This window comes from Aphelocoma coerulescens, chromosome 10, assembly GCF_041296385.1.
Source record: "Aphelocoma coerulescens isolate FSJ_1873_10779 chromosome 10, UR_Acoe_1.0, whole genome shotgun sequence".
NCBI classification, from domain to species: domain Eukaryota; kingdom Metazoa; phylum Chordata; class Aves; order Passeriformes; family Corvidae; genus Aphelocoma; species Aphelocoma coerulescens.
In genome coordinates this window covers 15,263,007-15,287,340 of record NC_091024.1, presented here as the reverse complement: position 1 = coordinate 15,287,340, position 24,334 = coordinate 15,263,007, and the positions used below count along the sequence as shown (strand labels likewise).

The 24,334-nt window shown below is 38.9% G+C and overlaps 1 protein-coding gene across 1 annotated transcript in view; it reads right to left on the bottom strand.

Moving 5' to 3' along the window:
• Nucleotides 1-24,334, bottom strand: part of ENTREP2 (endosomal transmembrane epsin interactor 2) — a 96,427-nt gene that overhangs the window by 26,147 nt on the left and 45,946 nt on the right. The window contains exons 3-5 of the mRNA XM_069026232.1: nucleotides 17,423-17,533; nucleotides 11,657-11,788; nucleotides 1,692-1,799 (exon numbers count right to left, since the gene is read on the bottom strand). Of these exons, the coding sequence (XP_068882333.1) occupies nucleotides 1,692-1,799; nucleotides 11,657-11,788; nucleotides 17,423-17,533 (351 nt within the window). The remainder of the gene's footprint in view (nucleotides 1-1,691; nucleotides 1,800-11,656; nucleotides 11,789-17,422; nucleotides 17,534-24,334) is intronic.

The window sequence follows — 24,334 nt, the reverse complement described above, 5'->3', positions numbered from 1 at the left end:
AATTAACATAATGGCAGCATTGCCAGGTGGGAAAGAAAGAATCTTAAAGACATCAAGAATGAGTTGGCAGAGAGAAAAATTATGTGCTTTTAAGGAATCTAACTTCCTATTGAGGTTACTGCTTCTTGCATGTGCCCATCAGAAGCATTTCAATATTGTTCTGGGTTCATTGTTATCTATTCATTTTTATCCATCTGACACTGCTAAATATCATTAAGTGTAGATCAAGATTCCTGGAGTATTTACACTTCTGGATCACTGCTACCATTTTTCCACTAGACAGATTTTTTCAAGATGTGATATTTTCTTCATCTCCCCATCAACACTGCAAGGTGAAAAAGTTCTTTAGTCAATGGGCATTCTTGTAGCAAATATGGAGGGGGAGAGTGTGTGAAAAGAAAGAATACCCAGAATATGATAAAAATCCTTTAACATTTAAAATATAAGTGTCACCAGCTGAAATTATTATTTCTGTTAATTGTTTCACATCCTTACTAAAATTATTAAATAAGCACTGTTTACAAGCATCTACAAGCCTGCACAATATGCATACACAGAGCCCTATAGCGAAAATGCATTTATGTACTATTTGTAGTCGTTACCTAAACATATGAGCCTAACTTATTATATCCATTACTATGTGAAGCAAACACCAGATCCAAGACTGAAAATATTCTTTAACTGGGTTTGAAACCCAGTGACTGGAACACTTGTCTAGAAAGGACAGTCTTAACTCTGTAATTCATGCACTTAAATCAATATCTATGGCACCCAGTGTATTTCTAGTTATTTATTTATTTTTAAAACAACCATATGCCTGCATGGCAGGTTATACAACACTTCTGTGTAGTTTAAATGGTTTACAGCTAATTTGCTGGGCCAGTCTTCCATCCATGCAAAAAAAGTTGTACAAATGATGAGTATTAGTGTGTTTGCCCTCTCTTATTAAACAGGACATTTCCTACATTCTTCAGCAATAGAGCAAGGTTACAAGCAGTGTAGCTGGCCTGAAAAATAAAAAGGCTTTTAAATTTTTCTTTTTTTTTTTATCTCAACATTACATTGAAACCTTGTGAATCCCAACACTCATTTGGAATAGGAAAGCTGCCTTTGTGCAACCAAAACAAGACAGCATTCTGTGATGCAGCTGACTATGCAGAAGACTAATAATCCTTTTCCCTCTTGTTTTGAACACAAATGCTACTCTGAAGCTGAACATGTTTTCCTTATGAAAACACAGTTATTGGCACTTCTCATACTCCATAGTTCTCATACCAATGCAGTAGTGAAAACTGGGATCTCAAAGCTAAGTAATTGCTCTGGGGAGTGTGGAAACTGGAGATAAATACAAGTGATGACAGTAAATGTAACGGGCATATGTAACTAAACCTTGTTAATAACCTCGTTAACAAAAATAGCAACTCCCAATTGCAAAATTCTGATCATAACATTCTAATGTAATACATAAACATTTAAAACACAGCAGCTCCTCACACTGCATACATCTATGTGCTATATATATAGATGTATGCAGATAAAAAAATACACCCATGTACGCACACATTCTAACACCACACAGAGAGACACAAACAGGCTTAAGTTTACAAGCGAAGAGTGCAAATGAATAACCACAGAGAAGGACACTATGTTATGCTGGACAAACCCCTGTGTTGTCACTGAAACGTACTCACCATTTGCAGAAGATCAGAAGAAACCATCTGCATGCAACACATTGCTGTTGCCAAAGCACAGACAATGGTGGAGATGATATTGAGAGCGCACACACTGAACAACAGGTCCTGCGGAGAGACATCATCAGAATATCATCTCTTATCTCAGGGACACAAAGGACAGGAAATGCTTGAGGAATTTGATAACAAACACTGTCAACTGCTATCAATTAATATGGTCTCAAATAACTGGGTAGAACCCATTTAGCTTGTAATCTTTTTCATGTAGCAATCCACAAAGGCAGCAATTACAAAAACAAACATCTTCCCTTTCCCACTTCTCACAACACATTTGTTATTAGATATTTCCTCAGAAATACTCATGTTCAAATTTTCTAGTTCCCAAAAAGAAAAATTACTCTTTCACACTGGACTCCAAGCTACAGCTATCAAAAGAAGGATACTACAAAAGACACTTCTGATTAAAAAACGGCATGCAGAAATATTATTGCTTTCAGTAGTTGAAATCTCCAACTTAGGGTTGTGTGTTAAAGAAATTCAATGGAAATTCTAGTATGAATAGAAACTTATTCTGTGTCAGAAACTCTATACATCTGAAATATTTTTATACATGAGAGAAACACAGTGATTACACACCCAGGCATTTCACCTTCTACTGATGAATTAAGTGCTTATGGTCATACTGTTGGCTTGGGTTTTTTTTTTTAAGAAAAAGAATTTTAAAATAGAACACAGAGTATTGTTTTAACAAGTAGAATAAAAGAAAAGAAACATTTGAATTAAAATGGAAACATATTTAGAGCAATGGTGTCATTAAGAATAAAGCATCCATCTCTCTTCCAATCACTGAATTTGTATTTACTTTCTTCACAGCCAGTGAAAAGAAAAGAATTTAGTGTGCTGGCAACATTTCAAAACTACTACAATCACTGTACAGCAACTGCATGGCTGTTGTGGCAGTTGGGTGGCTGAGTTCTCTGAACAGCCAGTAAAAGCATTTGAGAAAAAGCAGCAGAGAGAACAGATGAAAAACTAAATCAAAATTGCTACAATACCATGAGTAAAAACCACTCACTGTGTAAAGAACATTCCACAGAATCTAAGTTTAAAATTAGAGTATTTCATTCACTGCCAGTGCATGAAGTAACTTCCATGCTATAAATCGCTTTGTTTTTCCCAACAGTACTGAAACAAATGATAGAAGGGTGCAGATTTACTCCTGCCACTGTAACTGCAAGCTCCTCAAGTGACCTTCATTTGAAGATGGAAATGCCAGCCATGGGAACCAGGCAGACAAAAAATGGGCAAACAAGTTTTAGTCATTTAAAAACTTACACTGAGCCAGATTTGCTCTAGCTGATCTGGTCAGTAGTTTGCTGTCTTTTTGGCCAGCCCCTCAGCAAAGGGGAACAATGAATCATCAGCATTAACAGCAAAATACTCAAAGGGCCAATCTCTAACTCACAGAAGGTGATACAGAGGACTCACTCAAATACAAAGTCATAAAGACACACTTAGAGCATTCAGATGGAGGTACACAGGCAAAGTGATCCCTGGAGATTCAATTAGTTAACAGTGGCAAAAAAAAAGAGAGAGATTGAGACCCTGCATTTTCTGCTTTCCATATGCAAACCTAGGTAAAGAACACCAAGGCAGAGACAAGAACCAGCCTAGAAATAGGACAATTTCCTAGCAGGAAGGAACTTCATTCATTGTTTACTACAGCCATTTAAATATAAAAGACTTAGCTGATCCGAGTGCATAACTTAATATCATTTATGCTAAATAATAAAATCAAAGTTCTAAATTAGGATGCAAAGTGTGTCCAAGACCCTCATACAACTTTACACGCCTCACGACAGACTTAACTGTGCCTCTAAGTCTCATGACAGATGTTTCTCTGATCTGTTCCTAAAGATCCCACAGCTTCACCCCACTATTCCAGTGTTTATTTTTACCATCAGTGTCCTGGTTATGTCCATCCCAGAGATGAAACTCATGGCTTCTTTTCTTCCACAGCTCTTGAGAACAGGCTGTTACACAGCAGACTTTTACACTTTTGAACTTTATTATCACTCTTGAAGCTTTTTCCACCTTTACTGTGACATATTAACCCCATTTTCTCCAATCCTCAACTGAAATCAACCTTCTGGGCCTCTGATCATTTTCATTAATTTGATTTGTTTCACCTCACCTTGGTCCACATTTTTCCTTAAATGCAGAATCCTAAACTAGGCACAGCTGAAGGCCTTGCAAACACTGACTCTAGAGTGAGGATTATTTCTTGTGCCTTGCAAGCTACACTCATCCTTACCCATCCTGACTTTCCTTGGCACGCAGGGACAGCTGCACTCTGTTATTCAGCATTACTGTTTTGATGTTCCACAGGAACAGCAGCCTCTTCCCACACACTCCTTTCCAGGCTAAGCACACAGCAGTTACTGTTCCTGCTACAGTCTTTTTGAAGGTGAAGGTACAACTAGAAAATTCCAAATGCAGTGATGCAGAGTTTTTATGTATTTCATAAAGATCAATAAGCAGCAGACATCTATCAGCCAGAAAATGTAAAAAGGCAGTGAAGTTAAACAAAGAGATGGAAAATACTATAAGTTTAAAATTTTAACAGAGACTGTAATAACTGAGGAATGATGGCGGAGTCCTCACCATCACTAGATATTTCTTAAAGCAAAACTGCTTCTTTATTTGTTTTGGCTTTTTTATCCTAAAGTCTGTTTCCACTCAAACAGGAATCAAGCCACAACCCACCCTTCTCTGCTCCCCACTCCCCCCACCCTCCCCAAACATTAATCAGCCTCAGGCAATTTACTATTTTCAGGAAATTCACTCCCTGTGCCCTGTAGAAAAAATAATTAGGTAATTCATAACACTCATTTATTCAGCTAGAGATAAAAAGTGAGCAGGAACTAAAGCCCTCCATGGCCAAACATGCTGCCAGAAGGACAGGGTAGGTGCTTACAGACTGCAGCTGGAACAAACACAATGACAATTAAGAAGTCCTTTAGGAAATGCCTGTGAAAAAGCAGTAACCACAGCAGGGCCAATTGTATCTCCCCACAGCCCCCAGCCACAGACAGCTGCATTTATAGGTGTTTAAAGGAGCAGGAAACCAGTATTAAATACAAAATCAGGCAGCTTTAGTGACAGATTTTTAGCTGACATCTACCAGAACGCAAATCAGAAAACAACACATGAATCTCTAATGGTGTGAAATACAATCCTCTGCTCCTCAGAAATGGCTCAACCAATTTTCTCTTAGATGCTATCTTTGTTTTTTTAAGACAAAAATCTGATTCCTCAGCATGTTTATATGATAATTAATGCTCTGATAAGGGTAACGTACTAGGTAGAATTCTTCTTCTAAAGGTTACATATACAATTTTCTTGATACACCATAGCTCACTAACTGCAGAGGACACAAATCCCCTTCAGAGTGGAATCAGCTGTCAGAATTGCCTGGAACCATGCCTAGATCAATCCAGATATACACCCACAGGAGTCAGACATTGTGAGTGGTTTCTCTGTGGCCACTTATTTTCCCAAGTAGGTCCCCCAGTAAATCTTAAAAGCTGAACTAAAATTTAAAACTGATAGTGAAAAAAGCAAGATTTCATGGTTGCAGTATTCCATTTATATTACAGCTGAACAATTACCATATTAATTGTGCCAGCATTGGCATAACTGTTTGTCATGCTTTCCCTCCATAATAACAGACACCTTTGACTTACGCCGTGGTCCCAAAGGATACCTGTGCATTCTCAAATCTTCTTCACACTATCATTTTCCATATGTCTAACTTGAGGACAGGACATCTGTTTTTTCTTCTTTTTTTCCTAATTCAAGCTGTTTTCACTATTATTCTTTTGACACCGTTTTTGTGCTACTGCACCTCAGAGTTTTTCGTTTACTAGCACAATTAAAATAATATATAAATATACAAAAACGTATGTTCTTAAATGTGTAGCCCAAAAGCCTAGAGAACACATTAAAATAAGAGCTGTGTTACAACATTTGGGTATTATTTAAAATCTGAATGTTTAATTGCAACTTAAAAAAAAAAATTGTATTAAAAAGAAATTAGGATATAATTAATTACAAATATCCCATGGAAAAAAAAAACCATACTGCAGTATACTCAAAAAGCAATTTGTCCTAAAAACTGATTTTCTTTGCTTTCCATCAAACTGCTGGGTGATAAAGCAGTCAGATGGTATCAAACTGGAGTAAGTAAAAAATTGGTGATTGTCACTTCGATAACTCAAATGTAGAAACAATCATTTAACAAAGCAATTTAGAACAGCTGTTAGCACATGCAATTACCTGACAGAAGCAAAGAGATGAGATAGAATCTAAAATGAAAAATGACAATGGCATGAATCTCATCACCCAGTGATGGGAGCACTGGCAGAGCTGGGTCCTTTATAATCCCTGCATGTGTGTTCACCCTCCTGAAATTTTGTCCTTCAAAACGTCATTTGTACCTCCTATCACAGCAAATATAAAGGAAAACTGGAATAGTATCATTTCACTCTAATGGTGGGCCATATCCAGAGAGCTCCTTCAGCTCAGAAACCAAATTTGTAACTGAATTTGTCTCTAGTATCAGTTACCTTTCAAAACCATCAAGTAAGCCAGACTAAAAGAGGAATGTCTGGACATCTTCAAAACTCAACTCACATGCAGACTTTGGCAAATATTTAGTCACTCTCTTGCCTCTTCCTATCATAGCAATGAACTGTACTGTAAATTAAGTTACAGGTATGAGCATCAAACCAGAGAATTAGACATTCAATACAATTCCACACAAATGAAGCACTATTACCACAAAACATTTACTCTGTCAAGTTATCATACAGAAAATTAATCAGCTTATACAGAACTGAGAAACTATATTTAAGCCTATTTTGCTCTAGAAGGAAACAAGTACATCCATTTCATTTTATGAGTTCCAGTCTGCTCAACAGTATTGAACTGGCAGCTCTCTTTACAACACACTCACATTTTGCTGGCTCGATAAGATTATTTTCCTGTGGAAATAAAAGGTTTGTAGTCTTTGAGGTTCTTAAGTTGCTGGCACTTTTGAGACATTAGTCAATATGCAAGGAAAGAAGTAAAATCAGCTTGCTGATGTGTAAAAAGAACACTCTGTGAGCAGCAGCCCTGAACACATGGATCTAAACATTCCCAGCGATCAATGGCTAAACCCAGCTCCATGGCTGCAATGCTGTGGAGATGATTTCTTTTCTCCTTGATTGACTTCAATTATAGTGCTTCATTTCTTATACTACTGTATCCTGAAAACAGATAATGAGCAGTAAAACTTTTTCACCCACGAAATTAGTGTCAATGTACCTTTTTTATTCAAGAATTCAAGGACAACAATCCTTTTAACTCAAAATATAACTTCAGTTGTTCTCACTGGATACGTCTGAAAAACACTGGGAAAAATATCTGCTCTAATACAAGAAAGGCTCAAGAATTAAATCTGAACCGAATGGGTCTCAAACACACATTGAATTGTAAATGGAGAGATGGCCAACACTTCATAAAATAGATTTAAGGTTTCAAAGTACAATATTTTTACATGCATCTAAAATATTTACTGTATTTTTAAAAAGCAGAGCACAGCTGCTACTTAAACTCAAGAAGGTCTTGTGCACAAGTTCGCACACCTTCTGACTCAGGTGTCTGCATTAAATTTAGTACTGGGGATATCATAGTTAGAGACTCCTGAAAGACTAAGGTTTCATAAAATAACTGCACAAGGATGGAATAAACAGATTCCAGTCATTCAAAGAGGCACCCTTTCAGCCATGAGAGAAGTTTACAACCATACTCACTCATTACCCAAGCTAGGAACAGTAAAACTTGTCAGAAAGGAAAAGAAGCTCAACTATTCAGACTGCAAGGACCACCCTGACCCACCCCATTTTGGATGGTCTCTAGTGTGGTAAATACACTCAATGTAGGGAATATTTTCAGCTGCCTGTAAAGGAATGTGAAATAAGCCAAGCAATTTAAAAATCTGATATGGAATTACTTATTCTCTGCTGAGCTTCATCCAACTTTAAGTAGCTTATGAAGCCTTTTGGGAAAGTTATTCAGCAAAATTAATAACATTGCATTTGGTCTTACAGTAAATCTGAGGAAAGGCTGTTCTCAGAACTCTAGGAGCCATCCTCCTCTGTTTTGCAAGTGGAAGTATCTTCTTCTGAATGGAAAGAAATTTAAACGTATGAGTAGACTTGGTCATCAGGAAACTCAGTAACAACTAATTTGGATTCAAAGGAGAGGAAAGGAAAGAAAATATTCACACAGAAGACTGCAAGAGCCCCGAGCTACCGAAATCTCTAACAGACATGCTAACTAATGAATGGAATCAGAAACCTGAAAGAAACATTTACTATTTATATTGTACTTGAATTTTAGCAGCTCCAAACCAAATACGTATGCTGAAGACAGAGGAGGGAATCAGCTTCCTCGCCTCATAGTCACAAAAGCATTCTACAGATGCACCCTCAGTAAAGTAGGAAGCAATTATGCAAATAGCAAATCTGTAAATTCACATACATGTCTGCAGGTATTCTGGACTGTATAAGCTGTTAAAAGTAATTCAAAATACTCAATTGGATCATTACTAAACCAAAACAGCATAACATTCTCCTCTTACATGCCAGTATCAGACAGCAATAATACATTTCAAAATAATTTAAACTTCTAAGTACCTAATTTCATCCTCTCAAAATGTTCCATGTGCATTTTAAGTAAGTTCAGAATATTCTGTGTTTAGAAAGAAGAAATAATTCTCATAGATGAAAGATATCAAGAAAATTCAGCCTTTGTACTTTAAGTAACATTACAAGAAAAACTCAGTTCCTCAAAATTTCATCCACAAACCAACACACTTCCTGTGGAAAAAAACAGATTAGGTTGATGTTATTGAAACTGCATCCTAAGTCCATCCCATCTGTGGTCATCATCTCATTTTTGGACACCTGATTCTTAATAAAGCCTTTAAACTCTTTTAACTAATTTTGTAAATAAGTAGGATTTGCTTGTGCCTTCATTTGGCTTTAATTAAGTCAAGTAAGTTCCTAACACAGGATAAAGCTGTTCTAGAAGTTTGGTTACTGTTAAAAAAAAAAAAAAAAAAAATCAATGCTGTAACACTGACATCCTTTAGGAGCACGTATCATTGAGTATCCAGAGGAAAGCAAGGAACCTTATTTTCAGGGGCATTTTAGGAGCTACTAATTCAGGAAACTGTGAAAACACATCTTCTAGTGAAAAACAGAAACCAGAAGTCTCTCCATTGTAAAACAGATGGATCAGACTTGGGTGCCTGCAGATCTTAATGGCAATTCATCACATCGTGCCACTGTGCTATTGTTACTGAGGTGTGCAGACAAGACTACAAGCGTGGTATCTTATAAATATAATTCTAACCCCACCAATTCACCATCCTTGAATGGGCTGAGTCCCCGTTACAACAGTCAAATGACAGAGTATTTTTGTCCATTTTACTGTAACATGTAATTTTGTGCTGAAATCCCACTATTCAACTAATCTCAGAAATCATCACTTAGCTCATAGATCAGTCAGTATATACAATCAATACTCATATTTATATATGTACATATGTGTGAGCATACATACTGCAGTGGTAGTTCTTCTGTCCCCATTAAAATGTTTGAGTAGTTTATTCAGGGCTTGAAATTAAGAAAGGAGGATTGATTTACAAAAAGCCACCAAGACATGGTTCATAGCAGAAACAACAACAATAACAACTTTAGAGATTTCTCAAAGCAATTATAAACCCCCCACTCAATATCATGCAAGGCACAGTTAACATACACAAGACCAGTGGCCACTGTTGGTTTTCCTTGTCCTGTTTGGCTGCCTGGGAACAAGATCAGACAGGTGAAATGTGCTCAATTGCTCTGCCCACAGCGGAGCTCCACAGCTGCTACCACCAAAAACCCACAGATGACATAGTGGAAACATGAGCTTTTTTTCCCACTTACAATAAAGAGAAAGAGCATGAAACCTACATAATGTTATACACAAAGGTGCATAATCTAAATAATCTCTGGTTCTCTACATTTTCTCTCCCTCTAGCTCCTCAAACAATGAACACAATTGAGCTCTTGGTACTAAAACACCTGTTTCTTTAAAATCACATTGTAGTTGTTAATTGCAATTAAAGAGAGTGAGCCTTATCACTGTCAGCTGTTATCTAATGAGCTGTAACTTTTTTTCTTATGGGCTAAGTAGAATGCTGTTCTTAAATTTACAGCCAGGAATCAGAGCTAAGCCAAATAGAAAGCAAATGTAGAATTAAAACTGAAAAAGATGTAAGAAACTTTCTGAAAAAGTTATTTTCCTAACTACCCTGTCTTAGAAGAAAAGTTCTGAACATAATTAAAATTGCACTCAGACTATACTCATGGGAACTCTGTGTTTAAAACCATTCCCTTGCAGCAGAAGTTGATAAGTCAATTCCCTTTACAAATGATAGTTATATCTTAAAAGAAATCATGTTTTCTGCTTGTATTCTGATTGATGTATTGGTTAGAAACCTTGTCTTGATTTTCAGCATACGTCACTTCTACTCACTTCATATGCTGACAATGTCCTCCAAAGATAAACAGTTGTTTTCCCTCTGATTAAAGTTTACCTTAGTGACATATTTAGAGGAAGCAAACATATGCTCCCTCAATCTTTATTTTTATGGAATTAGCAAATCAGCTTTTCCTGAATTACAGGTTCATGCTTCTGCATCTGTCATACTTTCAGGAACGCCCTTCTCAGAAGTTACCTTCTTGTAACACATTTCACTGCAGATTGTTACATTTTGACCAGCAATGTCAAGTTATGCTTCTTTTCCACTTACTAAACTCCTGCTACCCAGTAGGTTTTGCTCTGTTACCTTTACCATCCTCATTAAAACATGAGGCAGAGTTCTTACTTAATTTTGGGACCATAAAAAAAGTTTTAACTTCTACCAGATCCTTATTACTTGGTGTCATTTTTTTGCTTTTTCTTAACAAGGCTGAAGAACATTTAGGTATCCTTGTACAGGATTTCTACCCATTCTGAATTTTAAAATGTATCTTCAAATATCAATAAAACCTTTATAGCTTTCTCAGGACCCACCCTATAATCTACCTCCCTAAGATCTTTCTCACAATTAATTTCTCTACTTTACTCCATTATTTTCCATTAATTTTATTAAAATACATACTTTGAAATTGAGAGTCACAGATACAGAGTTCTGTTGATCGTGAATGAACCTAGAATGAATCAATACCTTCCTCTCAGGCTAGGGTTCCTTTTTCTGAGCAGTTCTTTCATCGATTCCTTATTATTTTTCAAAACAACATAGCATCAATGCTTTCCCATTTGGTAATAATGAAGTGAGCAATTACACTGAGCTCTAACTCACTCATACAATATTCTTAGTATTTGCTCTCAAATTTTCATCTGGGTAATTCTAACACAAAACATGACAACTTTAAACTTCTTACAACATTGCAGGGCAGTTTATAAGCACATTTCCAGCATTACCCAGAAAGAACACTCATCTCTCCCAAGGTAATGTCCAGCTGCCTTCATGGTAGCAGCAAATGACAAAACACCTCCTCATTCTGCAATACTTTGTCTTTCTTTGCAGTTTACCACAACATCAATAAATAACACCACGTCAGAACAGCAGTGAAAGATACCCGTTCTTGCACCTTCCAGCATCAGCCATAGCCAGATTTAACTTCTGTTTCTTGAATAACCTCTAACAAAACAGTTACCCACAGAAATGCTAATACTGTGAAGATATTTTTTGCACATGAGAGTGGATGAACACAGAGAACATCAGCTGCTTCTCCTTTCATCAGACACTTTGCTTTGCTAAGTTAAAACTGCAAGAAACAGTTATTTCTGTCCTAACACACCTTTAGGGTCAGCCTCACTGCATTGCACTCCTGCAGAGGGTTCAGTTTCAGTGTTTCTCCCAAGTTACTGCAGCCTGATGTTTGATGCTGCATTTCACAGCAAACACAGACACCATCACTGTCGAATTTAATCTGTGGAGAAAAGAAAAGGTCAGAAAAAGCATAAATCAACAGAAACACACTTCCCAAAAATGGCATTTACAGTTACAGTAATGACTACTAAATGCAAAATGAAAATCTCTGTGCAGAACCCTTGGAGCAGAATGCTTTCCATTGGTTAATATAAGCTATAAAAACAGGTAAAATACAGAAAGAGAATTCAATATCAAAGAGTGTTACCTTTTACGCCTCTTTTTGAAAAAAATTTGCTTTTCCAGGGGGTAGGTGAAACCAGAGTAACTCAACTGAATAAGCATAAAATCATAGCAGATGTGGGAAAACAAAAAATAACAGAAAGAGGTCAGAAAATAAGTGAAGGAGTCATAATCACAAATCAGTCCTTTATTCCCCAAAGTAAAGATAGAAGCACAGTGGCTGGGTGATGAGATCTGAATCACCTTGTTACTCACTCTTTTACATTAAAAAAAACCCTGAAATTTCCAGACATAAATCCACAAAAAATTTCCTAATGCAAGTATGCATTTGCTATTTTCATTTCAAATTCTCCCTAGGATGTTGCCAATTTCCTGAACAAAAACAGGTACCAGCATTCCTTGTAGAATTATGTTGCATAGTCTTATACATGGAATCATTTCAACAAAGTATTTACTTACTGCTTAGACCTCAAAGAATGTTTATATTGTTCATATAATCTTAAAAGCTATATATGTTTAAATATATGTATTTTTTAGTGCTACTCCTATCAGGCTTAGGTAGCACCCTCTCCGTACATGCTCGTGACCGGGACAGCAGATGGAAGAGCAAAAGTAAGAGTCAATTAAAAGACCATAATAAACTTCTCCAGGTGAGGTACAGATGACTGAATGCTTGCTTACTGTGATGAAAGCATGCTCAGGGCAGGAGCTATCTCAGGGGACTTCAGCTCCTGAGACTCCAGATTGCCCTCTAGCCAGCACAATTTGTAAAAGGCTTTAGAAAAAATTGGGTATGTAAATTACACCATTTCCCATATTCTCAAAGGCACACTGGAAATAATTGTCTATGGCAACTCACAGAGACTGGTCATACCCTATGCCACAGACACTGCAAAGAAACAAAGAAAAAACAGTTTGATCACCTCTATGATAGTTGTGGGTTTTATATCTCATTAGCATACAATTTAACTCACAAAGCAGCCTGAACAATTTCAGATTGGCTCTTTTTCAATTCCTGTAATCTTTTAATACTCTCTTTTAAAAGGTAAAAGATCCAAGTAAAACCCAACTAAATGGTTTATGATCAGCTGACCTCAGCTTTTCAAGCCGATGTAAAATCAAAGCACTGGATGTCACTGGGGAAGTCTTTGCTCCCAAAACTCTCTGGAAATGGTTCAGCAAATGAGAAATGCTGCTGAGGAAGTCTGAAACTCACACTTTGGATTTAGAGCTCGGCTAAGGCTGGGAGCCGAAGGCTACACCAGGCAAATCAATATAGGCAGCAGCTGCTGAAAAATTTTTGTAATGAGGAAAATGGACCTCAGAAAAAGCTTTCTACTGCAAGATCATCTATTCTGATTCTTGCTGCCCCTGTTTAATAAAGGACAGGCACTGACTCAGGGTATGTATCTGGCATTTCTAATATGAAATATAGATCCCAGGGCTGCTTCTATCACATGTAATGAACAGGTGTCACAAAAATAAGGCTGAAAAGGCTCGGTCAAGTTTCCCCATTTATGAGAGATTCTCAATCTTTCTGAAGGTTGTTCCATAACTCTGTACTGCCCAGGAGCTCTTCTTTTAATTTAATTCCTAAAATGAGTTAAAAGCTAATTGTTTACATGAAAGTTCTTGCAAAACACAGGGACACCTTAAGAATCACAGCATATTCAAAACCACCCAAGATTCACTACCAGATTGGAAGCATATTATTTTTGGAGAATTTTTATCAATTTGCTTTATTGTGCACCTTTTCCTTCCATGTTCGGGAAGTGACCTCTTTGTAAGCTGTGTTTCTGTGATGGGGAGCAGGACAAAAGGCTGAAGGTGTCACTGCATTTGTGCTCTCAACAATACAGTAGCTGAAAGCACTCCTGAGCTCCCTGCTCCAGAATGCCCTTCCCTGCCCTGCTGCTGTCTCACACTTGTGCAGACAGGATCAAGAGCTCATACAGCTATTCTGCAACCTAAACAGTGCCAATATCAACTTTTTTTTTCTTCTGGGAAGGAAGGAGAAGTGGTTTATTTTTAGCCCAGATCACACCTCAAATGCCATTCACAGCATGGCTTCATAAACAGAGACAGTAGCACTGACAATAAATCTGCATTGGTTCAGGAAGGAGCTGGGATCACTCCTTCCAGCTGCTGGGCTGGTGTTTGCCAGCCTCAAATAGAATTACATCAGCAGTTCCTCCAAAACTGTGTTTCAATCTCTTTTTGGCTAGCAGAGCTCAAGAAGAAAGCGTCATTCACTTCATCCCCTGCACATACCCCCACCATCCTGTACATATTTGTGTTCTGCTTCGTGATTCTTACTCATGCTAGTCCATACTCACAGCAGAGTTTGTGTACTTCCATACTGATGACAGTTGCACAGTACACCCTCATCCAAACCATATTTAAGATTTCAAACTTCAGCCAGGGCTGCCTATATGCATAATTTGTCTTGTAAGTTCATTTTGCTGTCTCAAAAAGCAGTACTATTACTTCAAAGTCACAACACACACTAAAACCTGACTTTTATGTAGCAGAGGATCAAAAAAGGAAAGGACCTTCCAGATTTATTACAAATACATGCACACACATACTCACAGGCCTTATGTTACTTTTTTCATCTGCATCAATTAATCAAATTCTGTCAGTGCTGCTGAAAAGAAGCTTGTTTGCATGTTTGGCTGATGAGTGCACATACATTCACCCCAAAAAGGGCAAATTAGGAATTTGTTAACACTGTTACTTTGTATTCTACCACCTCCTTATTGCAAATATAAGTCTTCTAGTAAAAGTAATAGATTTTACTACTTCTTCTACGTTAACCTTCAGGGTTTTTTTACAGGGAACATAAATAAGGCAAGGAAAAATTTAAAAATGAAGTATGAGAGTTCCAAAGCTGATAACAAGGCAGTGAAGTACAAGAAAGCCCCACTGGTGTGCTTATGGGAAGGAACTTCAGTCAATTCTAGTACCTTATGCAAAGGGAAAGATGGGAGGGTCCAGTAAGGATAAAGTTGCATTGTAGGGAAATATCAAGATTAAAAACTGACAGATGAGTAAGAACAAAACAGAGTATATACTTTTCCTGGGATTTTAAAAATTGCTTTTCAATATGCACAGACCAGAGTGTAGCTCCAGTGCAAAATGGAATACAAACAAACCTCAGTTCTGGACCTGGGCTCTGTCATTCCAGCCAAAGACAACTGAGGGGAAAGAAGAGTCTTCCTTTACATGTTACTATAACCACTAGCCAATTTCAGCCGTACAACCAAAAAGAAAATTATAAGTAATCTTTCAGTAGAGAGATTGACACTATCACTACTTTTCTGAATAATAATCACCTGTAAATTTGATTAGAATTACAGCATTTATTTTTAAATGAATAAATGGCTTACAAGACAGGTAAACTCAATAAAAACAAATATAGATTAAGAAATAAAACATATTCTGTCTTGCACAGTAATAGAATATAAATTAAAATATCTTAATTGCTCTACCCATATATGTTAAGCACAGTTTTTAGAGATCTGCTATTTGAAAAAGAAATTCCTGTATAGAAATGTTTCTCCTGTACATGTTAATGAACAGCTCAAGTGTGTAACTGCTCTGTACATGTCCTACTCTCACTGACTTGAAGTATTATCTTGAGGTTTTGGCTACAAGATCTGCAGCTAATCATGGAAAAAAAAAAGTCCAATTAATTTTTTGTAACAAGGTGTTAAAGCTACTGCCCTTTCTTCCTCTCAGTGTTGTATGTTGCTAAGCTGCAGGATAAAGAGCACAAATGCCAACTTCACAAATTACACATTCAAAATGCTAACATATGGCAAGCACATTTCTCATATTCACACAAAAATACATATTATGGAATCTACAATAAATCCCCAGTGTTTAAAGCAAAATAAGACTACTGTATCTCGTTCTTTTTCTTCAAATAACCATTCTACATGTGAAACACTGCTGAATTTAAGCTCCATAATACAGTAGATACTATTATCACTTTTAAAGCCATGCACTCAGCATGAATGAGTTTAACAGAACTACCAGAACTAAAACAGAATTTATTTTGAATTTGACTTTTTTACTATACCATGCTTGGAAATTTACTGGTTCAGTTATATGGGATGTTAAATAGATTTGAAACCACATGTCTGCAAAGGCTGGATTTGATTCCTAGAGCTGCATCCCCATAAAGTACATTTGCATCCTGGGAGGCAAGTAAAGGATTTAGATTTGATAATGCAAAACAGTCACATAGCGCAGGATTGCACAGATCTACAACACTAAAGAGACCCATCTAAGGAATTAAAATTAAATATACACTTGGAACAAGCTGTTAAGAAACTGTGATTTTTTTCCTTTTTGAGTGAAAAATGGTAATAAAGTAATTAAATATGCTCAGCATAATACATCACCACCTTCTAAGTCAAATCCTGTGCTTAATCATAAAGCAGTGCTGTTCACTACAGTGCACCCCTCCCAGAGGGTGACCTATGAGAAGAGAGCTCTAGAATTCCACATATATGATCACTGCAACATGGCAATGCAATATATTCACGTGCAAACCCCCAGCCTGACCAAAATGGGATTTTGAGCAAGGAAAACCTAAAAAGCAAGGTCTGGGTAGAAGAAGCTGGTCTTTTTTCTTTTGTTCTGTTTTTTGGGGTTTTTTTTAAACAGTTACACAATATGATAAACAGTCACAATGAAACTAAGTTGCCCTTACAGAGTACAACACACTGTGGCAAAGCAACTTAGTATTTCACCATGCTCTGAAAATTAACACTACAGTTTGAACACTTGCTATTTCAAGTCAAATACTTCAGTCATGAGTTTAGTTCTGTAGACACCTTTGCAAGCTGAAGTCAGAGAATATGCTAGAATTCAATGTGTATGTACTATTTTCCTGAGATAAAAACATAATGGCTTTAGGTAAACTGTACCTACTAATAATTTAGAGCATGCCACATTATGATAATTTGTACTGTTCTGTATTTTATTTAACACAAGTAACATTCATTTACTTTGGAAATTAAAAAGAAAAACAACTCAGGCTGGCAAACAAAATCTTAGCATACACATACCAAAACATTCCTATCTGTGAAATCCACTGCCTGTACAAGTATTGGATAGAATCCTGATCCCACTGACATCAAGTGGTAACCACCACATTGCTCTGATGTGGCCTGTACTCCACCTATTCTGCATCATTTTTACCATGACACTAAGAAGCAAGTCCTTATGATATTAAAAGTTACTTTTTGAGGTGGCAGAACATTAAATCCATCAACGCTTTCACTCAAACTTTTCTCAAAATGTTTTTTCAGGTTGTAACAACTACAGATTGCTCTACTAAGTACATACTGTTTTGGAAATTAAAGGAATATGTGTGGAAAACCTTAACAAATGAAAAACAGAATCCTTGCCCTTTGTAAAAAACGTGTTTTCCATCACTCACCAACTGACATCCTTCCAGGGATTTCACCAGCTGAGCATTCTGACAGGAGAGAATGGACCCGGCCAAGTTCAGCATCACACACACTGCAGAGAGCAGCATGAAAAAGGTTATCTGGAAAAAAACCAAGCACCCTATTATTACTCACTTCAAGAGGCAAACAAGGAAAAATATAATTTACATGTTCAAGAACTTCCAGCCTGTCACACAATTACATGGATGGCAACAGTTTATATATTTTAAAGAGAATAGGGTACTTAATCTGACAGCGTCCTTGGTCTTGCACAGTAAGAGAAAGCTAAATCAAAACTAGACATGACTATTACATGTTTTCCTCCAGCCATTTCAAAATAATCCATTTATCTCCCACTTTTATCACACACTCTGAAACCAAGCATTACTAAAAAGTAAGATTTGAAAAATGTTTTATTATAAACAGATGTAGTCTTGAAGCAATTTAAATCCCTTTGATGGGGATATGGGTATCTTAAACAGGAAAAGTATTTGTGAATATCACGTATCATGAGTTCCTACAAGTTGGGAAAAAAGAGTGAATAAAATTCTGGGTATATATAACTACTGGCTTTTTAAACAACAATTACAATTTAAGCAGCATCCTCCTTATCAACTACTCCTTTTTTCTCATCTCAAAATGTGTCAAAGCAATCATTAACTTGATTCCATCAACTTAATTATCATTTTATTGCTTTAAATGTAAAAAAAACCTGGGCCAGTCAGGGCAGACAAATGTTAATATGCAGGGAATGGCATAACCAGTAAGAGGCCAAGAACCAAATGCGTGCCTAATGTGTGGCCACCTTAAACATTCAGTGCTGACGTTGCCATAACTCAACAGGAGTATGAGTGTATTATATGAAATCAGTAAGAAATTCTGTTGCATCTCTTTTCCATATGCATGCTCACAGTTTACAGCCCTTCACTGTTCTCACAAGATGTTATCTTTTGTCAGTGCACGTGCTATGAATATTTTTGACAACCTTATACCCAAAATGGCTGTAGATTTTTTTTCTAGTGCTTTTGGACAAAAAACCCCATAATGTCCACAGTATTAACCAAAGGACAGCAGCTGTGTTACAAATTTTAGTTGCTAGCTTCAGATTCTTCCAAGCATCACAACAAGGGCTGTAAGCTACATCAGGTTTATCTATCTTTGCAGTACTTTCTCCGTATCAGCATTCATTAATGAAGAAATCTCTCTTGGTGTTTCCAAGGTAACCTCTTCCTCTTGTCACTGGCAAAGACAAGAGCGAAGGACCCAGCACTGTCAAAATCATGAAACAGGCTCTCAGAATTCCTGTTCACCTCAGTGAGTCTAAGTCTCACATTCTGTTTAGGAGTTGCATTTCAAAGTGGCAGCCACCATGTGATACCAAACACTGAAGTTCTCTGTCACACCTGTGTTGGGGTCTCCTCCCCCTGCCATGTAGCCCTGGGAGAGGGGCCCTGGGGGGGAGGCACGGGGTTTCCCTGCCCCTGCTCAGCCTCGTTCCCCATGGGTTGGTTTGTGTTTCCCTGGGCGGGCAAAGCAGCTCGGGTGCTGACTGTAAGAGTCCCTCGGCAGAGCCCGGCCATGCGGCTGGGGAAATAAACATCTCTGAAACATCTAGCAAGAATCCGTCCGTATATATATATTTCTTTTCCACGGGACTCCTGGTTTGATATAGGCGTGTTGCAGTATCCCCACTGCAACATAATGGTAGAGAATTGAGGGCAGAACGATCCCCGATCCCAAAGCGACTTTGTGTGAGTAAACCCTGGAAACTTTGGATTCTTCTTCTTGGTTTTGTTTTGCTATTCCATATCTAAACTATGAAGGAACCGTGGGAAGACTCTTGGCTTTCAGAGCCGCATATGGACATTTATCTTAAACTTAAAATGATTCTCGAACAACGGTTTGTAAATTTTAGCTTGATTCAAGCTCAGAAAGAACTGAAACACTTCCTGGCATGGTTGTTTAAGGACTTTTTCTATGTTTCTTGGGATCTAATTCTTACCAAGAGCTTTTGGAAGACCGTTTGGACCCAGTTAATATTTGAGTCAAAATATATGCCGATGGAAGAATATTTTCGTGAATATTATTTAATAACCGAGACTGTTGAGCAATGTCAGCTGTGTCTTGGTGAAGGGAAGCCTGGCTCAGGGACCGTGCGGCCTCGGCCACGTGCACCGAGCGCTCTGCGAGCAGCAGCGAGACGGTTCCCGTGTGCGGGCGGAGCCACGCGGGCCGCCGTGTCAGTGGCGGAGCGAGGCGCGGCAGGAGCGGCACGGCCCGGCAGTGCCCGCCCGGCCCCGCGCAGCGCGTGGTGGAGCGAGCCCCGTGAGCGCCCGAACGAGAGGGGCGGCGCGCGGGCGGCGGCTGGCGGCGGCAGAGTGGAGCCGTGCCCAGCCGGAACGCGCGCTGGAGCAGGGCACGGGGGGGTCATCGCTCGGGGGCCTGGCCGAGATGCAGCGCCTGGCAGTGGCAACGCAGCTGAGAGCAGAGGAGGCGACGCACGGAGAACGGAGCGGCGCGGCCCGGCCCGCGCAGCCCCAAACGCGACCCCGGGAAAAGGGCGCCGATAATTCCAACATGGGAGCGACCGAAAGAGAGAGCAAAGACACAGCGAGACAGAAAACAGCAGCCACTCGGAAAAAGGAAAAGACCATAGTAGCTAAGATCTTAGGGACAGTGAAATGGTATAATGTTAAACAAAACTATGGTTTTATAACAAGATGTGATAACCAGCAAGACATATTCGTGCATAGAACTGCTATTAAAAAGAATAACCCTGAAAAATGCATCCCAAGCTTGGGAGATGGAGAGGTGGTGGAATTCAAAATCATACAAGGTAGAAAAGGGTTACAAGCATCGCAGGTCACTGGACCTGATGGTGTTCCTGTAAAAGGCAGTATATATGCAAAAAATCGTAGTCATGCTAGACAATATCTCCATTGTAAACCCCCCCTACAGTCTCCCTTTCCTAATCCCACCTTTCCCTTTTACCCTATGTCCTATTACCCCCAGTGTATTCCCAATCCGTTTTTTCATCCATGGTTCCCCTCGCAAAACCCTGCCTTTGCCAATTGTTTCCCCTACAATTCCTCTCCAATGCCGATGGGGCGATGAAAAGGGGGAGGGAAGAGATTGAACCCTCTCCTGCCTCAGTTTCCCCACAGGCATGTCCAGAGAGTTCTGTCTCCCTTCTGTCAGCCCTAAGATGTTCCACAGAATCTGTTTGGACATTTGAAGACTCAGGAGGGTGGCTTGTTTTGTTTTGAAGCGGTTCTTGTTATGGTTATCCAGTTGTCTTCATTCTCCTTTTATTAAAATAAAATGGGTGAGATGTTGGGGTCTCCTCCCCCCGCCCCGGGAGCCCTGAGGGAGGCACGGGGTTTCCCTGCCCCTGCTCAGCCTCGTTCCCCATTGGTTGGTTTGTGTTCCCCTGCGCGGGCAAAGCAGCTCGGGTCCTGTGACTGTGGCAGAGTCCCTCAGCAGAGCCCGGCCATGCGGCTGGGGAAATAAACATCTCTGAAACATCTAGCAAGAATCCGTCCGTATTTGTTTCTTTTCCGCGGGACTCCTGGTTTGATATAGGCGTGTTGCAGTATCCCCACTGCAACACACCTGTCCTCCCAATTTTGCTATTTTTATGCCTCACTTCTTACTGTCCCAGGCAAGGAACTACCTAATCTGGACATGGAGCTAAAGGGGAAAATTCATGTCCTTTGCAAGCCATTTGAAACTACCTTGCCTCTTGCAGAGCACAAAGATCCCAATAAAAGGAATTGAAGTATTTCCAATCCCCTTCCTCAATGCTTCTCAGCTAAATACCAAAAAAGGCCTTCTACTGATGCAGTAGGACACACCTGGTACTCTGTTGTCACAACTTCAGAAGTGAAGTTTACCACCATGCTGGAAGCCACAACGGAGAAAAGGAGGCATAAAAGTATCAATTACCACATTTACAGACATTAAAAAGTATGTTCAGTCTGCTTAATTTTTTTATCACTGCTCAGTCTTTTCTAACACTGGCACAGCTACAGCCGTAAAAATAAACACACCTGCAGCCCTTTGAAAGGGTGGCCATTGTGGATTATGATGGAGAGCCAACACTACACTATGAAACACTGTAAAATGAAGTGTTATACCTAAGTGTTATACATAGTTCATACATTATTTATGAAGTCAAGTCTGCCTAATTTCCACATTAAAATTTTCCTCAGAAAGAGAGCTACCAAATACTTGCTCTGAGAGCTCAGTGTGACATACTTGCAGGAGCAGTATGAAGCTATAAGGAAAGAGTATAAGATGCAGTTAACACAATGATCAAGGGCAAGAACTTACATTGAAGTAAACACAGACTTGTCAAATATTGAAGGGCTATGACATCTTAATGTTGATTTAAAACTACAACACTGTGTTCTTCACTCTTCTAGTTACAACATATAAACAAGATAAAATATTCCTAGAAATCAGGAAGAAGCATTAATACCACTAAGCCCCAAAAGTCACCAAGAACTAACACACGAACAGAAAGCAAAGCCAATGGATTTATTATGACATGGTGGTAGCAGAACTAATTGGAGAAACCAAAACTTACAGTGTATACAAAGGTCTCTATGGAAGAAATGTCAATAGGACTTCCTACTTAAATTTTACCATGGTCTTAAACTAATTCTACAAAACTAAACAGTTCAGATGCAATGATTTAAAATGATGTAACAACTCACTATTTGAGACGTCCTGTTGCACCTGGAATTATAAACTAGTTGAATTCTCTAGTGGGACTAGGCTGTACTGAAGCTAGGGCAGAAGACCTGAAGAGGAATTCCAGGAAATAAGAAAGGGCAGATCCACATGAGGCTCCCCTTTTTACTCCATTTCTGGAAACTACTTTAGGGACAAATATGCAAAGTATATCAAGAGTGAGTTTGCATCTTTGAAGTCCCAACAGACCACATCATACACATCAGCACAGAATTTAAAAAATCAGTAACCTCCCTGCCTTGCAAGGGAGAGCCCAGAATAAGTGACCTTCCATACTGAAAGAAAAAAAATAAATATTTAAGCCCTAACCCTAGCAGGTTATATTATCTTTCCACTATCAAGAAAGTTATTTGTAGTTCTGTCTTGAGTACAACTTGACCTTTTAGAAAATTATTAGTACTCTCAGATTATTTGTGAACATTTTTTCCTGCACATTTCTTAAATGTAGATACAACCATACACCTGCCTTCAGAATATCCCAAAGTAGACCATCTTAACTCTATGGATACCACCAAAAAAATCAAAGGGATTTACGGAAGCTGATATATTCTCTGCCCTCCATTCTTTTTCATCACTTTCATTTTTGCCTCTTAATATTTCTCTTTTCTTCACAACTGGCCTCAAGTAATTTATTCTGGTTTGTTTTTACCATAAGCTTTAGACTTCCTTTCATCTTATTTCCCAAAGGCACTGTTAAAACTGTATTACCTGAAAAACTGAAATCTTTAATCCTTGAGACAGCTGGCTCAAAGCGCCTTCTTGCCCTTACTTTTACTGTCTTTCACAATTTGTTCTTGAATTGATATGAGGTAAAATGGGGAAAAACAAATGAACCAACTTTAGCACGCACTGCAGTTTGTGACTTGCCGTGGAAGACACTAACAATTTAGATTTTCTGTCAATATACAGCTTTCTACCAAAAAATACAGTGAGAGCAGCTCTGAGGAAGAGGACTTGGGGGGGGGTGTTTGTGGATGAGAAGCACAACATGACCTGACAAGGTGTGTCTGCAGCCCAGAAATCCAACTGTGTCCTGTGGGCTGCATCACAAGCAGCATGGCCAGGAGGTCAAGGGAGGAGATTCTCCCCCTCTACTCCACTCTCATGAGAGACCTGGAGTGCTGTGTCCAGCCCTGGAGCTCTCTCAGCACAGGAAGGATGAGAACCTGTTGGAGCAAGTCCAGAGGAGGCCACAAAGATTCCCAGAGGGCTGGAGCACCTCTGCTATGGAGACAGGGTGGGAGAGCTGGGCTGTTCAGCCTGGAGAAAAGGCTTCAGGGAGAACTCGGAGCACCTTCCAGATCCTAAAGGGGCTATAGGAGAGCTAGAGAGGGACTTTGGACAAGGGCCTGGAGTGTGAGGACAAGGGGGAATGGCTTCAAACTGCCAGAAGGCTGGGTTAGATCAGAAATTTGGAAGAAATTCATCCCTGTGAGGGTGATGAGGCCCTGGAACAGGTTGCCCAGAGAAGGTGCGGATGCCCCATCCCTGGAAGTTTGCAAGACCAGGTTGGATGGGGCTGTGAGCAATCTGGTCTAATGGAAGGTGTCCCTGCCCATGGCAGGGGGTGGAACAAGATGACCTCTCTCTCAACCCAACCCATTCTATGATTCTGTGACTTCACTTTCCCAAATTTATATTAAACCCTGCTTTTTGCTAATACTTTTGATGGTGATTCTTTAAGTGACCCAAAACCACCCACTCACTACTGCATATATACACATCAAGAGCACAGTAAAAAGGAACAGCACATATTATAGTTAGAAGAACTGCTTACTACTACAAATAGGAAGAAATTTCTACATGCAAAATAATTGAAGCCTTCCAAAAGTGATGCAGATATTGTATCACATGAAACCATATTTCTAAAAGCAACCTTTTAGTTCATTCCTCACACTTCCATTTTGGAGACATACATGAAACAGGATTGCTTTTTCATTGCTGGCATTTCAACCACTACTTCCCCTGGTGGTTTTCAGTGGTATGATAGTCAAGACATGAACACTTAGACAAAACGCTACCCTCTGTGCTGGTGAAACATATTACTCAACTCTCCTGTGCAGGGTACTTGGAATAAAACCAGGCATTGCCATGGGAAACTGGCTTCTTTAAATCTGCCAGTCCTCTGTACCTGAAATACTGTGTCT